The sequence below is a fragment of the Macaca nemestrina genome, chromosome 19 (genome assembly GCF_043159975.1).
Source record: "Macaca nemestrina isolate mMacNem1 chromosome 19, mMacNem.hap1, whole genome shotgun sequence".
Taxonomy (NCBI): domain Eukaryota; kingdom Metazoa; phylum Chordata; class Mammalia; order Primates; family Cercopithecidae; genus Macaca; species Macaca nemestrina.
The window spans coordinates 65,559,130-65,574,198 of record NC_092143.1 but is presented as its reverse complement, the minus strand read 5'-3'; the positions used below and the strand labels follow the sequence as shown (position 1 = coordinate 65,574,198).

General features: G+C 39.8%; 1 protein-coding gene across 2 annotated transcripts in view; it reads left to right on the top strand.

Moving 5' to 3' along the window:
* LOC105465340 (TATA-box binding protein associated factor 4b) overlaps positions 1-14,492 on the top strand; it is a 166,435-nt gene extending 151,943 nt beyond the window's left edge. The window contains exon 15 of one of the 2 annotated variants that reach the window (XM_011713758.3): positions 12,640-14,492. In XM_011713758.3, coding sequence (XP_011712060.2) covers positions 12,640-12,807 — 168 coding nt within the window. In that variant the 3' untranslated portion in view covers positions 12,808-14,492. The remainder of the gene's footprint in view (positions 1-12,639) is intronic. The other variant, XM_011713762.3, reaches the window with a different exon arrangement.
* Positions 14,493-15,069: the final 577 nt, after the last annotated feature.

Below are 15,069 nucleotides of genomic sequence, written 5' to 3'. Positions count from 1 at the left end.
GGTTCATCTCACTGGGGCATGTTGGACAGTGGGTGCAGCCCAATGAGCAAGAGCCAAAGCAGGAGGAAGTGCAAGGGGGAAGGGAATTCCCTTTCCCAGCCAAGGGAAACTGTGACACACAAAACCTGGAAAATCGGGTCACTCCCACCTTAATACTGCGCTTTACCAAGGGTCTTAGCAAACGGCACATCAGGAGATTATATCCCGCGCCCGGCTCGGAGGGTCCCACGCCCATGGAGCCTCCCTCATTGCTAGCACAGCAGTCTGAGATCTAACTGCAAGGTGGCAGCGAGGCTGGGGGAGGGGCGCCTGCTGTTACTGAGGCCTAGTAGGTAAACAAAGCAGCCGGGAAGCTCAAACTGGTTGGAGCCCACCACAGCTCAAGGAGGCCTCTTGAGCCTCTGTAGACTACCTGCCTCTGTAGACTCCACCTCTGGGGACAGGGCATAGCCAAACAAAAGGCAGCAGAAACCTCTGCAGATGTAAATGTCCCTCTCTGACAGCTTTGAAGAGAGTAGTGGTTCTCCCAGAATGGAGTTTGAGATCTGAGAACGGACAGACTGCCTGCTCAAGTGGGTCCCTGACCCCTGAGTAGCCTAACTGGGAGACAGCCCCGACCAGGGGCAGACTGATACCTCATACCTCACACGACCAGGTACACCTCTGAGATGAATCTTCCAGAGGAACAATCAACATTTGCTGTTCAGTAATATTCACTCTTGTGCAGCCTCTGCTGCTGATACCCAGGCAAACAGGGTCTGGAGTAGACCTTGAGCAAACTCCAACAGACCTGCAGCTGAGGGTCCTGACTGTTAGAAGGAAAACTAACAAACAGAAAGGACATCCACACCAAAACCCCATCTGTACATCACCATCATCAAAGACCAAAGGTAGATAGAACCACAAAGATGGGGAAAAAGCAGTGCAGAAAAGCTGAAAATTCTAAACATCAGAATGTCTCTCCCCTTCCAAAGGAATGCAGCTCCTTGCCAGCAACGGAACAAAGCTGGACAGAGAATGACTTTGATGAGTTGAGAGAAGAAGGCTTCAGACGATCAAAATTGTCTGAGCTAAAGGAGGAAGTATGAACCCAGTGCAAATAAATTAAAACCTTGAAAAAAGATTTGACAAATGGCTAACTAGAATAACCAATGTAGAAAAGTCCTTAAATGACCTGATAGAGATGAAAACCATGACAGGAAAACTACGTGACAAATGCATAAGGTTCAGTAACCGACTCTATCAACTGGAAGAAAGGGTATCAATGATTAAAGATCAAATGAATGAAATGAAGCAAGAAGAGAAGTTTAGAGAAAAAAGAATAAAAAGAAATGAACAAAGCCTCCAAGAAATATGGGACTATGTGAAAAGACCAAATCTATGTCTGATTCGTGTACCTGAAAGTGATGGGGAGAATGGAACCAAGTTGGAAAACACTCTGCAGGATATTATCCAAGGAACTTCTCCAACCTAGCAAGGCAGGCCAACATTCAAATTCAGGAAATACAGAGAATGCCACTAAGATACTCCTCGAGAAGAGCAACTCCAAGACACATAACTGTCAGATTCACCAAAGTTGAAATGAAGGAAAAAATGTTAAGGGTAGCCAGAGAGAAAGGTGGGGTTACCCACAAAGGTAAGCCCATGAGACTAACAGCGGATCTCTCGGCAGAAACTCTACAAGCCAGAAGAGAGTGGGGGCCGATATTCGACATTCTTAAAGAAAATAATTTTCAACCCAGAATTTCATATCCAGCTAAACTAAGCTTCCTAAGTGAAGGAGAAATAAAATCCTTTACAGACAAGCAAATGCTGAGAGATTCTGTCACCACCAGGCCTGCCCTACAAGAGCTCCTGAAGGAAGCACTAAATGTGGAGAGGAAAAACCAATACCAGCCACTGCAAAACCATCCCAAAATGTAAAGGCCATCGATGCTAGGAAGAAACTGCATCAACTAACGAGCAAAATAACCAGCTGATATCATAATGACAGGATCAAGTTCACACATAACAGTATTAACCTTAAATGTAAATGGGCTAAATGCTCCAATTAGAAGACAGAGACTGGCAAATTGGATAAAGAATCAAGACCCATCCGTTTGCTGTATTCAGGAGATGCATCTCATGTGCAGAGACACACATAGGCTCAAAATAAAGGGATGGAGGACGATCTACCAAGCAAATGGAAAACAAAAAAAGGCAGGAGTTGCAATCCTAGTCTCTGATAAAACAGACTTTAAACCAAAAAAGATCAAAAGAGACAAAGAAGGCCATTACATAAGCTAAAGGGATCAATTCGACAAGAAGAGCTAACTATCCTAAATATATATGCACCCAATACAGGAACATCCAGATTCATAAAGCAAGTCTTTAGAGACTTACAAAGAGACTTAGACCCCCACACAATAATAATGGGAGACTTTAACACCCCAGTGTCAACATTAGACAGATCAACGAGACAGACAGTTAACAAGGATATCCAAGAATTGAACTCAACTCTGTACCAAGTGGACCTGATAGACATCTACAGAACTCTCCACCCCAAATCAACAGAATATATACATCACACTTATTCCAGAATTGACCACATAGTTGGAAGTAAAGCACTCCTCAGCAAATGTACAAGAACAGAAATTATAACAAACTGTCAGACCACAGTGCAATCAAACTAGAACACAGGACTAAGAAACTCAATCAAAACCACTCAACTACATGGAAACTGAACAGCCTGCTCCTGAATGACTACTGGGTGCATAACGAAATGAAGGCAAAAATAAAGATGTTCTTTGAAACCAGTGAGAACAAAGATACAACATACCAGAATCTCTGGGACACATTTAAAGCAGTGTGTAGAGGGAAATTTATAGCACTAAATTCCCACAAGAGAAAGCAGGAAAGATCTAAAATTGACACCCTAACATCACAATTAAAAGAACTAGAGAAGCAAGAGCAAACACATTCAAAAGCCAGCAGAAGGCAAGAAATAACTAAGATCAGAGCAGAACTGAAGGAGATAGAGACACAAAAAACCCTTCAAAAAATCAGTGTATCCAGGAGCTGGTTTTTTGAAAAGATCAACAAAATTGAGAGACCTCTAGCAAGACTAATAAAGAAGAAAAGAAAGAAGAATCAAATAGATGCAATAAAAAATGATAAAGGGGATATCACCACCGACCCCACAGAAATACAAACTACCATCAGAAAATACTATAAACACCTCTACATAAATAAACTAGAAAATCTAGAAGAAATGGATAAATTCCTGGACACATACACTCTCCCAAGACTAAACCAGGAAGAAGTTGAATCCCTGAATAGACCAATAACAGGCTCTGAAATTGAGGCAATAATTAATAGCCTACCAACCAAAAAAAGTCCAGGACCAGATGGATTCACAGCCAAATTCTACCAGAGGTACGAGGAGGAGCTGGTACCATTCCTTCTGAAACTATTCCAATCAATAGAAAAAGAGAGAATCCTCCCTAACTCATTTTATGAGGCCAACATCATCCTGATACCAAAGCCTGGCAGAGACACAACAAAAAAAGAGATTTTTAGACCAATATCCCTGATGAACATCAATGCAAAAATCCTCAGTAAAATACTGGCAAACCGAATCCAGCACATCAAAAAGCTTATCCACCATGATCAAGTGGGCTTCATCCTTGGGATGCAAGACTGGTTCAACATACGCAAATCAATAAACGTAATCCAGCATATAAACAGAACCAAAGACAGAAGCCACATGATTATCTCAATAGATGCAGAAAAGGCCTTTGACAAAATTCACCAGCCCTTCATGCTAAAAACTCTCAATAAATTTGGTATTGATGGAACGTATCTCAAAATAATAAGAGCTATTTATGTCAAACTCACAGCCAATATCATACTGAATGGGCAAAAACTGGAAGCATTCCCTTTGAAAACTGGCATAAGACAGGGATATGCCCTCTCTCACCACTCCTATTGAATATAGTGTTGGAAGTTCTGGTCAGGGCAGTCAGGCAAGAGAAAGAAATAAAGGGTATTCAGTTAGGAAAAGAAGAAGTCAAATTGTCCCTGTTTGCAGATGACAAGATAGTTATTTAGAAAACCCCATTGTCTCAGCCCCAAATCTCCTTAAGCTGATAAGCAACTTCAGCAAAGTCTTAGGATGCAAAGTCATAATGTGCAAAAACCACAAGCATTCTTATACATCAATAACAGACAAACAGCCAAATCATGAATGAACTCCCATTCACAATTGCTTTAAAGAGAATAAAATACCTAGGAATCCAACTTACAAGGGATGCGAAGGACCTCTTCAAGGAGAACTACAAACCACTGCTCAGTGAAATAAAAGAGGACACAAACAAATGGAAGAACATTCCATGCCTATGGATAGGAACAATCAATATTGTGAAAATGGTCATACTGCCCAAGGTAATTTGTAGATTCAATTCCATCCCCATCAAGCTACCAGTTACTTTCTTCACAGAATTGGAAAAAACTACTTTCAAGTTCATATGGAACCAAAAAAGAGGCCGCATTGCCAAGACAATCTTAAGCCAAAAGAACAAAGCTGGAGGCATCACACTACCTGACTTCAAACTATACTACAAGGCTACAGTAACCAAAACAGCATGGTACTGGTTCCAAAACAGAGATATAGAACAATGGAACAGAACAGAGCCCTCAGAAATAATACCACACATCTACAACCATCTGATCTTTGACAAACCTGAGAGAAACAAGAAATGGGGAAAGGATTCCCTATAATAGATGGTGCTGGGAGAACTGGCTAGCCATAAGTAGAAAGCTGAAACTGGACGCCTTCCTTATACCTTATATAAAAATTAATTCAAGATGGATTACAGACTTAAATTTTAGATCTAAAACCATAAAAACCCTAGAAGAAAACCTAGGTAATACCATTCAGGACACAGGCATGGGCAAGGACTTCATGTCTAAAACACCAAAAGGGATGGCAACAAAGGCCAGAGTTGACAAATGGGATCTGATTAAACTGAAGAACTTCTGTACAACAAAAGAAACTACCATCAGAGTGAACAGGCAACCTACAGAATGGGAGAAAATTTTTGCAATCTACTCATCTGACAAAGGGCTAATATCCAGAACCTACAAAGAACTCAAATTTACAAGAAAAAAAACCCAGCCCCATCAAAAAGTGGGCAAAGGGTATGTATGACCAGATACTTCTCAAAAGAAGACATTTATACAGCCAACAGACACATGAAAAAATGCTCATCATCACTAGCTGTCAGAGAAATGCAAATCAGAACCACAATGAGATACCATCTCATACCAGTTAGAATGGTGATCATTAAAAAGTCAGGAAACAACAGGTGCTGGAGAGGATGTGGAGAAATAGGAACACTTTTACACTGTTGGTGGGACTGTAAACTAGTTCAACCATTGTAGAAGACAGTGTGGCGATTCCTCAAGGATCTAAAACTAGAGAAATACCATTTGACCCAGCCATCCCACTACTGGGTGTGTACCCAAAGGATTATAAATCATGCTGCTATAAAGACATATGCACACGTATGTTTATTGCGGCACTATTCACAATAGCAAAGACTTGGAATCAACTCACATGTCCATCAATGATAGACTGGATTAGGAAAATGTGGCATATATACACCATAGAATACTATGCAGCCATAAAAAAGGATGAGTTCATGTCCTTTGTAGGGATGTGGATGCAGCTGGAAACCATCATTCTCAGCAAACTATTGCAGGAACAGAAGACCAAACACCACTTGTTCTCACTCATAGGTGGGAATTGAACAATGAGAACACTTAGACACAGGAAGGGGAACATCACCCACTGGGCCTGTTATGGGTTGGGGGAGGGGGAAGGGATAGCATTAGGACACATACCTAATGTAAATGACGAGTTAATGGGTGCAGCACACCAACATGGCACATGTATACATACGTAACCTGCACGTTGTGCACATGTACCCTAGAACATAAAGTATAATATATATATACACACACACACACACACACACACACATATATATATATATTAAAAAAAAGAATAAAATGAAGGTGATAAAGATGAGAGAGCTGTTGCTTCAGAAATTTTGCTTGTTGACCAGCAGAGGGCAGTCAAATTTGAAGCTCAGTATTTTTCTGTCCTGTGTTCCCCTTTAAGGCCTAGAAGCTTGGGTATTTTGAATATAAATTTTCAGTGTTCTTGTTACACTGGGTCAGGTATCCAGGGCACTTTTATTTATTTTTGCTTCTGAAACTTAGAAGATGTTCAGTTGTTGTTGTTTTTTTTTTTTCTGGAGCTGGGTCTTCTTTCTACTCCCTATTCTTCATTGGACCTTGTTTCCTCCTTAAAGCTGAAAAGACTTGAGCCATCCCTTAAGAGCTGCCATGGTGGCATGAGGTTGTGACTTAGTGTAAATCAGGTAGAATCTGAGAATGTCATGAATCTTTGCCTCTTGATTCCTGTATTAAGAAATTCTCAGTTTTTGTGTTTGGTTAACTATTCAGATTCTGGGACACAAATTTTGCTTTTATTAGTCTTAGGATTCAGGGAATTGAATGAAAGAGATTGACTTTTAGTTTCTAGAGACAATATTGATAAGCTTAGTTGATTCTGTACAGCAGCAGGCTCCTCCACTATTTAATTTGAGGAGTGTAAGAAAAACTTGTCACAAAAACTATCCACCTGTCACATGTCTGAAATGCCCATCAGTCTACTTTGGAGCTTTAGGCATTCAAGGCTCCCTTAAAATTCAGAAATTTCACTGAGAGGGACAAGGTAAGTATGGCAGCACAAATTATTTCTCTTGAGTTCAGTAACCAGTGATTTAGTGAAGACTTGAGAGAATAGGACCTGGATAGGAGGGGGATGGGAAAAAAGCTCTGGAGCTAGAATTACACTGTTTTCTGTTTGTAAACCTTCAGTGCCTTCCTACTAACTAGGGACTTCATTATGAGAATAGGGCGAACATTTTTAGAGCATATACCATTCTCATTTAATCTTCACACCAGCCATATGAGATAATTAGTATTACTGTCCCTAGTTTGCAGATTGGGAAACTGAGGCACAGAGAAATTAAGTAATTTGAGATTGCCTATGGAGGAGACAATGAGTGTTTACCACCGTTCGGTTATGTATGTCTTATGCTGCCTAGTACAGTTCCTTGCCCATAGTAGGTTACCAGTAACCCAGATAATTTTGAATGGAATCAGAACATGGACTAGCATGAAGCTACATTACCATGGATGGTGGCTCTTGGGAGGAGAGGCTTGTATGGAGTCACTATAAACCCCAACATGATTCCTGAAGACCCTGGGTTCATAAAGATGTCCTTTCTGCTTCTAATGTGGTAGAGCAGTCATCTAATTTAAGGAAATATGGAAAAAGAAGTAGAAAACCCTTTAAAGGTTATATTTCACAACACCTGCTGTATTAAGTTGAAGGGATAAAAATTGGATTACTAGTTATTTTTAGTTATTTAATATCATTATTAAAATGGTGCTACTTATCTAAAATTGGTAACTGATGATTTTGCATTTTTTCTTGTTAGAGCAATGGAGTTCCTCAAAAGTTTCATTATAAAAACAAGAAACTTAGTTTAGTGGTATAACAAAACAAATTAGGTGAGATAAGTTGTTAGTGGGCTGGGTAACATTAATGGGTAACAATTATCTGGCAATTTTAGAAGATGTTAACATTTAGGTTTGAGTCGGCTTCCTAGGACATCTGTTGTGCACCTGGGAAATGAATTGTTTGTTTCATCTTTCATTTTCATCCAGGAGAAGAATCCAGATTAAGGAATATCCTCATGTAGAAAGTTACATGGGAAAACCTTCTATTTCCAAAATGAACAGTATGCTAACAGTGAGAAGAATAAACAGCCCTTTTTTTTTTTCCTTCTTAAAAACTCTGGGCCCTTAATCACGTTACTATTCTTTGTGATTTCTAATGTGACCAGAAATCAGTCCTAGTCAACTCTGGGGAAAGGACTTGGTGAGGCAGAGAAAAATTAAAACTGATGGTGAAAAAGTAGGTTTGGTTTTTATGGCTGTAAGTTATCTGTGTACTCTCTACCCTCTTAACTGTGGATAATTGAGAGTAGATGGTTATTTTGGCCAGGTCATTGTGATTGACAAGTTACAATTGCGGACTTCGCCAAATCATAAGCTCAGGAATAAAAATGCTACATATTTTGTATTCAGATTCAAGAAAGATTGACTTTCTAGTTAGCTGCTATTTGGGGAAAGAGAATGCTATCACCTTTGTAAAGTTGTGAATCATGAAAGACATTTCTGTTGGGTTACTGAAAGTCCCTTGGGGTTTTTTTCATTTATAACATTGCCTCAGGCCCTCTGCTGCATCCTGTTGGAATGACCTTCTTTTCAACTCTGTGCTGGCAGCTGTAATATGGCTCTTTCCCCTGAATCCTTCAGGCTTGTCACATGACAAACATGAACTGTGACCCCTTTGTTCCTTACTCAGATGATTAGGTCTCTTTATTTTTTTTTTCTGTTTGACAATTTTGCCTTATTGTCTTTCCTTTCCCCCCTCTCTTTGCTTCCATGTTAATTTCTTCCTGAGGCAAGGTTTTTGGGGTAGCGATTTAATTTTTTATTGAAATATAGCATCAATATAAAAAGTACACAAGTCATAAGCTCACCACAATTTTCACAGTATGAACACATTCATGTAGGCAGTAGTTAGATCAAGAAGGAAACATCATCAGAACTCCAGACAACCTCACTCTTCTAATCACTTCTCATCTCCCCCATGAGAACTCACTCTCCTGACTTTTTTTTAGCTTTGTCTGTTTGGGGACTTGGTAGAAATTGAATCATACCGTATGAATTCCTTTGTGTCTGGTTCCTTTCATTGAACATTTTTGTGATACTTTTTCATGTTACCCAGTCATTATTGCTGTGTATCATTCCATGGTATGATTATTCCACAATTTATTGTACTCTTAATGTACTCACTTGGATTGTTTCTAGCTTAGGGCTCTTGTGGATAGTTGTCATCCTTATACAATATCTTTTGATGAACCCATGGCATATTTCTGGGTATTTACATAGATGTGGAATTGCCGAGACATTGTGTCTGTCTAGCCAGTTATTTTACAATTTCATATAAAACACCAAAGTACTGATTTTAGGTAAACTCTTAGAAGATTTATAAACATATAGATACAGTTTTAGTGTAATATATCTAATTTATGGCTAAAGAAATTGCCTCTAGTTAAATGTATTGAAGTTTTTTGTTTTTTTGAGACAGTCTCACTCTGTCATCCAGGCTGTAGTGCAGTGGCATGATCTTGGCTCACTTCACCCTCTGCCTCCTGGGTTCAAGCAGTTCTTCCACCTCAGCCTCCCGAGTAAGTGAGCTTACAGACACACACCACCACGCCCGGCTCATTTTTTAATTTTTTTGGTAGAGATGGGGTTTCACCATGTTAGCCAGGCTGGTCTTGAACTCTTGACCTCAAGTGATTTGCTTGCCTTGGCCTAAATATATTGTAGTTTTAAACGGGTTGCTCCTATAAACAACAAAACTGCCACTCACTGCCAATTATGTGTTTTAGTAACTTTCTTCCTAATATGTACTTTTTATTCAATTTTCTAAACAAAACTGAACTTTTGGTGCCATTCTGCAAAAATCTTACGAAGATATTTTGATGGTAATAATTTACAGTAGTTAAAATTACATCTGAGTTACACCATCTCTGAGTGTTGGTGCTAGCAGAGTGACACGCTAGTGCTTCACTGCCAGGCTTAGCTGAAGTTCCGGAGGCTTACACTTGTACAAATTGCATTCATTACCAAGAACCCTGCAGAAGTAGCGAGAGACTGGCTGTATGCTATGGATGGGCTCCGGGATAAGTAGCCAAACAATTGTGCAGCTGAGACCGATCTTTTTCCTCTTTTAGAATGTGGACTTTCCAGAATTTTTTCCATGGATACTTATAACAAGTTTAACTTAATGAGTATAAAAATATGACTGCGATATCATGTCCCTCAAAAACTGGGTAGTATCTCTTAAACAAGTTTTATTTGTCCATCAGATAAAGTACCCCTAAGTCATGCTGTGAACATGCATGGAATTAAGTTTGACTGATTTTGACCATGGTGTTTTGGAGACCTTAAGGGATTTCCTTCCTCTCCATCAAAACAAAACAAGAAACCCAAAAAGGTGGAAGGAGTAATTAAAATTTAATGGTTATAAAAGGACAGTAACAGATTTTCTTCCTATGTTAGGTAAATATCTTTTCTTATGTATGTCTTTTTTTTTTTTTTTGAGACGGAGTCTCGCTCTGTCACCCAGGCTGTAGTACAGTGGCCGGATCTCAGCTCACTGCAAGCTCTGTCTCCCAGGTTTATGCCATTCTCCTGCCTCAGCCTCCCGAGTAGCTGGGACTACAGGCGCCCGCCACCTCGCCCAGCTAGTTTTTTTGTATTTTTAGTAGAGACGGGGTTTCACCGTGTTTGCCAGGATGGTCTCGATCTCCTGACCTTGTGATCCATCCGTCTCGGCCTCCCAAAGTGCTGGGATTACAGGCTTGAGTCACCGCGCCCGGCCTATGTATGTCTTTTGGGTGGATAAAAGACATTTGCCAGTCCTATTGAGACGTTTTTTGAAACAAAGGATTTTGTTTTGAAACAAAGGTAAAAAGAATCAAAGGATTTCATTTGTACAAAATTACCCTTTGAGAGTTCTATGTTTTTCTTTTCTTCCAATTAAAAGTACTAGCATATAGACGTACTGGTAATTCATATTGGTAAACACATTCGGAAAACTGTCTTAATTACAGGAGTGTTGTGTTTTCATCATTTTAAAATGACATTTAGAATTCTTGTTCTGTTTTAAACCGGTGCATTCAATTTAGAAAATATTGTGGATATTTTGTTTGATATGTGTTGCTCTGTGAACTCTGCTAAGCCCTAGAGGAGACAGAAACCATAGTCCTTGTTCTCAGAAAGCTTACCGTCTAGTGGGTATGTGGTGGTGGTGGGAGCATATACAAATTACTGTAATACGATGTAAGGTCATTGCCACGGTGAGATTTCCTTGGATGAAGGACAGGTAGACCCATTTGAAATGGGTCTTAAAAGATGGGTAGATTGGCCTAGAATGGCCTCTTTGCGAATCTCTGTCTATTGTGGCTGCAGTTAAGATGCCTTGTAAAGGAGCAATGGGAAGTGAGGCTGGAGAGAAGGAAGCCAGGGTGATGGGTTTATATGTGATATGGTGGATGATACAGCACAGTGGTTAAGATCACTTACTTTATTTTTATTTTTATTATTTTTATTTTTTTGAGACAGAGTCTTGCTCTGTTGTCCAGGCGGGAATGCAGTAGCGCGATCTCAGCTCACTGCAGCCTCTGCCTCCCAGGTTCAACTTTCCTGCCTCAGCCTCCCTAGTAGCTGGGATTACAGGCACATGCCACCACACCCGGCTAATTTTTTTATTTTTAGTAGAGACGGGGTTTCACCATGTTGGCCAGGCTGGTCTCGAACTCCTGACTTCAGGTGAGCTGCCCACCTCGACCTCCCAAAGTGCTGGGATTACAGACGTGAGCTACCGTGCCCAACCAGAGCATTTACTTTAAATCAAATTAGAAACTGAGTCACAGCTCAACTTTGCTATGTGACCTTGAACAGATTGCTTAACCTGTCTAAGCTCAGTTTCCTCATTTGATAAATGGGGGCAGCGCTCATTTAAAACTGACTGCAATTTTGTATAATAGAAAAGAGATAATATATGAAAAGTGCTCAGTGTGGTTCTCAAGAAGCTGCTCTGGGCAGTGGGGAGCCATTGAAGATTTTGGAACCATGGCCTTGTGGGATCTGAACAATGAAAGGCCTTCATTGTTATTTTCTATTATTGACATACAAAAGACTGCATACATTTTTTTTTTTTTTGAGACGGAGTCTCGCTCTATCGCCCAGGCTGGAGTACAGTGGCCGGATCTCAGCTCACCGCAAGCTCCGCCTCCCGGGTTCACGCCATTCTCCTGCCTCAGCCTCCTGAGTAGCTGTGACTACAGGCGTCCGCCACCTCGCCCGGCTAGGTTTTTGTATTTTTTTTAGTAGAGACAGGGTTTCACCGTTTTAGCCAGGATGATCTCGATCTCCTGACCTCGTGATCCGCCTGTCTCGGCCTCCCAAAGTGCTGGGATTACAGGTTTGAGCCACCGCGCCTGGCCAAGACTGCATACATTTAAAGTATACATTTGATAGATTTTTATGTATGCATACAGCTATGAAATCATCACCACAATCGAAGTGATAAACACATCTGTTACTCTCAAAAGATTTGTGTAAGGCCTTTAAAGAGGGAAAGGCTGGCCTGCAATGCGCTGGAAAGAATGGAGCCAAGTAGAGCCTGGAAATGGAGAAACCACTTCAGAGGCTATTGCCATGCTGCAGGTGAGAAGGAAGGAAGGAATGAGCTCAGGTGATAGGTTTAGTGGCCATTTGAGGCTGACTGCTGGAGGACAGGGTTAGGTCTTCATCATTCCATTATCTCCAGTACCTAACCCAGTGACCAGGAGGTAGTGGGCTCTTACATGCTAGAATTGACAGGCTTTCCCTCTATGAAAGATTTTTATTTCAAATTGCTTTTCCTTTTATTATTTTTAGGGCTTAAAAGACAACCTTCTTGCTTCTGGGACATCCAGCCTGACAGCCACCAAACAATTGCATCGTCCAAGAATCACGAGAGTCTGCCTCAGGGACTTGATATTTTGTATGGAACAGGAACGGGAGATGAAGTATTCTCGAGCTCTATACCTGGCCCTTCTGAAGTGACCACTCCACTCTCCATCCAGATCCTTGCTATTTACTGCCAAAGAAGACACAAAGAGCATTGTTGCACTGTCCTGAAATTTCAGTTTCTGGAAAATAATCACCAACATTGAAAGAGCATTGTTTACAGTTAGAAACTATATTAACTCTTACCTGTCCATCCCATGGGGCTCTTACAGACTCAAATTCATCTTTGTCTTCTTCATAAAATCAGTTATGAAATACACTTTGCACAGAATTCGGCATCTGCCCATCTGTGCATTAAATTAAAGCAAGTTAAGGCCCTGTTTGTTACTACCTGCCTCATCTGCCGAATTGTAGCAGGTGAGGTGTCCTTCCCTAATACAGCATGCATTGAGATGCAGGAGAAAGGAAGAGGTGTAAGAAAATACAAGAATGACTATTTCATTCTATATTGAACCTGTCCCAAAGTGGTAGGTTTTCTGGGCAGGAATCAGAAGTCGCTTAGCTAACTATGACAGTCACCTTCTGTACATGACAGGCCACAGAGTAGGGCCTGTGGTGACTTTGGTCGGCTGAGTTCCAATGTTGTCAAAACGAGACAAATGGGGATAGATTGTGCCTGGGATTGCTAATTCTCTGCTTCATATCACCATATGCCGTTTCTGGTACCAAGTGAGGGGACGTCCTTATCAGGAAAACCTTAAAATTAAATCTACCAATGTATCTTGTTGAAAAAACGGAAAAGGTGCAAAGTATTAGAAGGAACGTTAAGGCATTGCTTTCAAACTGATGAGGGGAATGTGAAAATGATATCATAAAACAGGAAATGTGCTTCATACGCCCAAGAGGGGAAGAGGTAGAATCGGAACTCCAAAACAATTGGTACATGTTTTGTTGATGGGGAAAAAAAATCACAGCACAACCAAAAAGGAGAATGTACCAGATGTTTTCAAATTATAGTATTTTGAAAGGAAAATGTTATTTTTTGTTTTGTATTGTTTTAAATCCCAAGAAGGATAGTTTTTGTAGTTCCTTCTGTCATAATGTATTTTAGTTATCCTAAGTTTTAAGCGTGTTGGCACATTTAAAAAATCCTAACTGATGATGAGAAATTTTTAACAATAGGACTTTATGTTGGATTCTGTACTTAAAAGGTACTGTCAGTATCTCACTCTTCGGAATATGAGCTCTAAATATGAGAAGCAAGTTATATGTGTTCACCTGAGGAAGAAGCTGATGGACAAAGCAAACCCTCTTTAAAAAAAAGAAAATTCCACGTGTGTGGAATACAGCTGGTGAAAAATAATCACAGTAGTTAGAATCACATACAGAAAAAAATGATTGAATCCTCCAAGAAGGTATTTCGGAAATGGGAAATGCTATACTTATAAGAATTCAGAGGAAAAAAAACCACCTCACGTATGTTATTCTTCATCCTGTTCTTCCCATTGGGACTGTTATGGCCACATTCTACACTATAGTAAATTTTAAATTGGCCACTTTTTTTTTTTTGTTTCAGCAAGTTATGTAAAATGCTATAAATTATGTGAATGTTAAAGGAGTACTTTAAGAAGAGATCTTTATCCAAAGTTGTTTTTGTATATTTAAATGCTTACCTTTATTTTTTGTAAAGTGCAGCCTACTCATTTATGTATAATCTTACTGATCAGATGTTTAAAATTATTTCAAATACTTCATTAAAATAATTATTTTATTATAAGAATAACTGCTTAGTCACTGACTTTGAAAACCATTGTCCTTAGTAGTTAGCCCCTGATGTGCTCACATTGCTGGGCTGTGAATTTTTCCTAGCTCGGACTGTGAGTTACTTTGGAGTATGGGCATTTTTGGTTCCAGAAAGTCACTTCAGATCCAAATTGTTGTATCACTTTATTTGACATCGTTGTAAATTTGCAGGCTATTTGATTCACAAAGAAAGCTAAGCATACTCATTACAAAAGCTTTTCTTGCCCATCAGGGTTTTTTACTAAGGTATTTTTCAAAATTTATTTTTAATATTCATTTTTAAACTTTGTCTTGTGAAATATATCTTAAGAAAGAACAAATAAGTGCATCCAAGGTATTCTTCTGTGCAGTTTGCAGAATGGTGGCCTTGGAGTAGATTTGATCTACAAATGCATTCTCCTTGACTCAGACAGTATTGCCAATGTTTTAATTCATAAGAATCTATATTTCCATTTCTTTTGAGAAATTAGAAGATCGGGAATCCTTAGCTGTACCCTGGTGGCAACAATCCATCAGAGCTAACCAGCAGCTGTCTACTTTAGATACACAGGCATA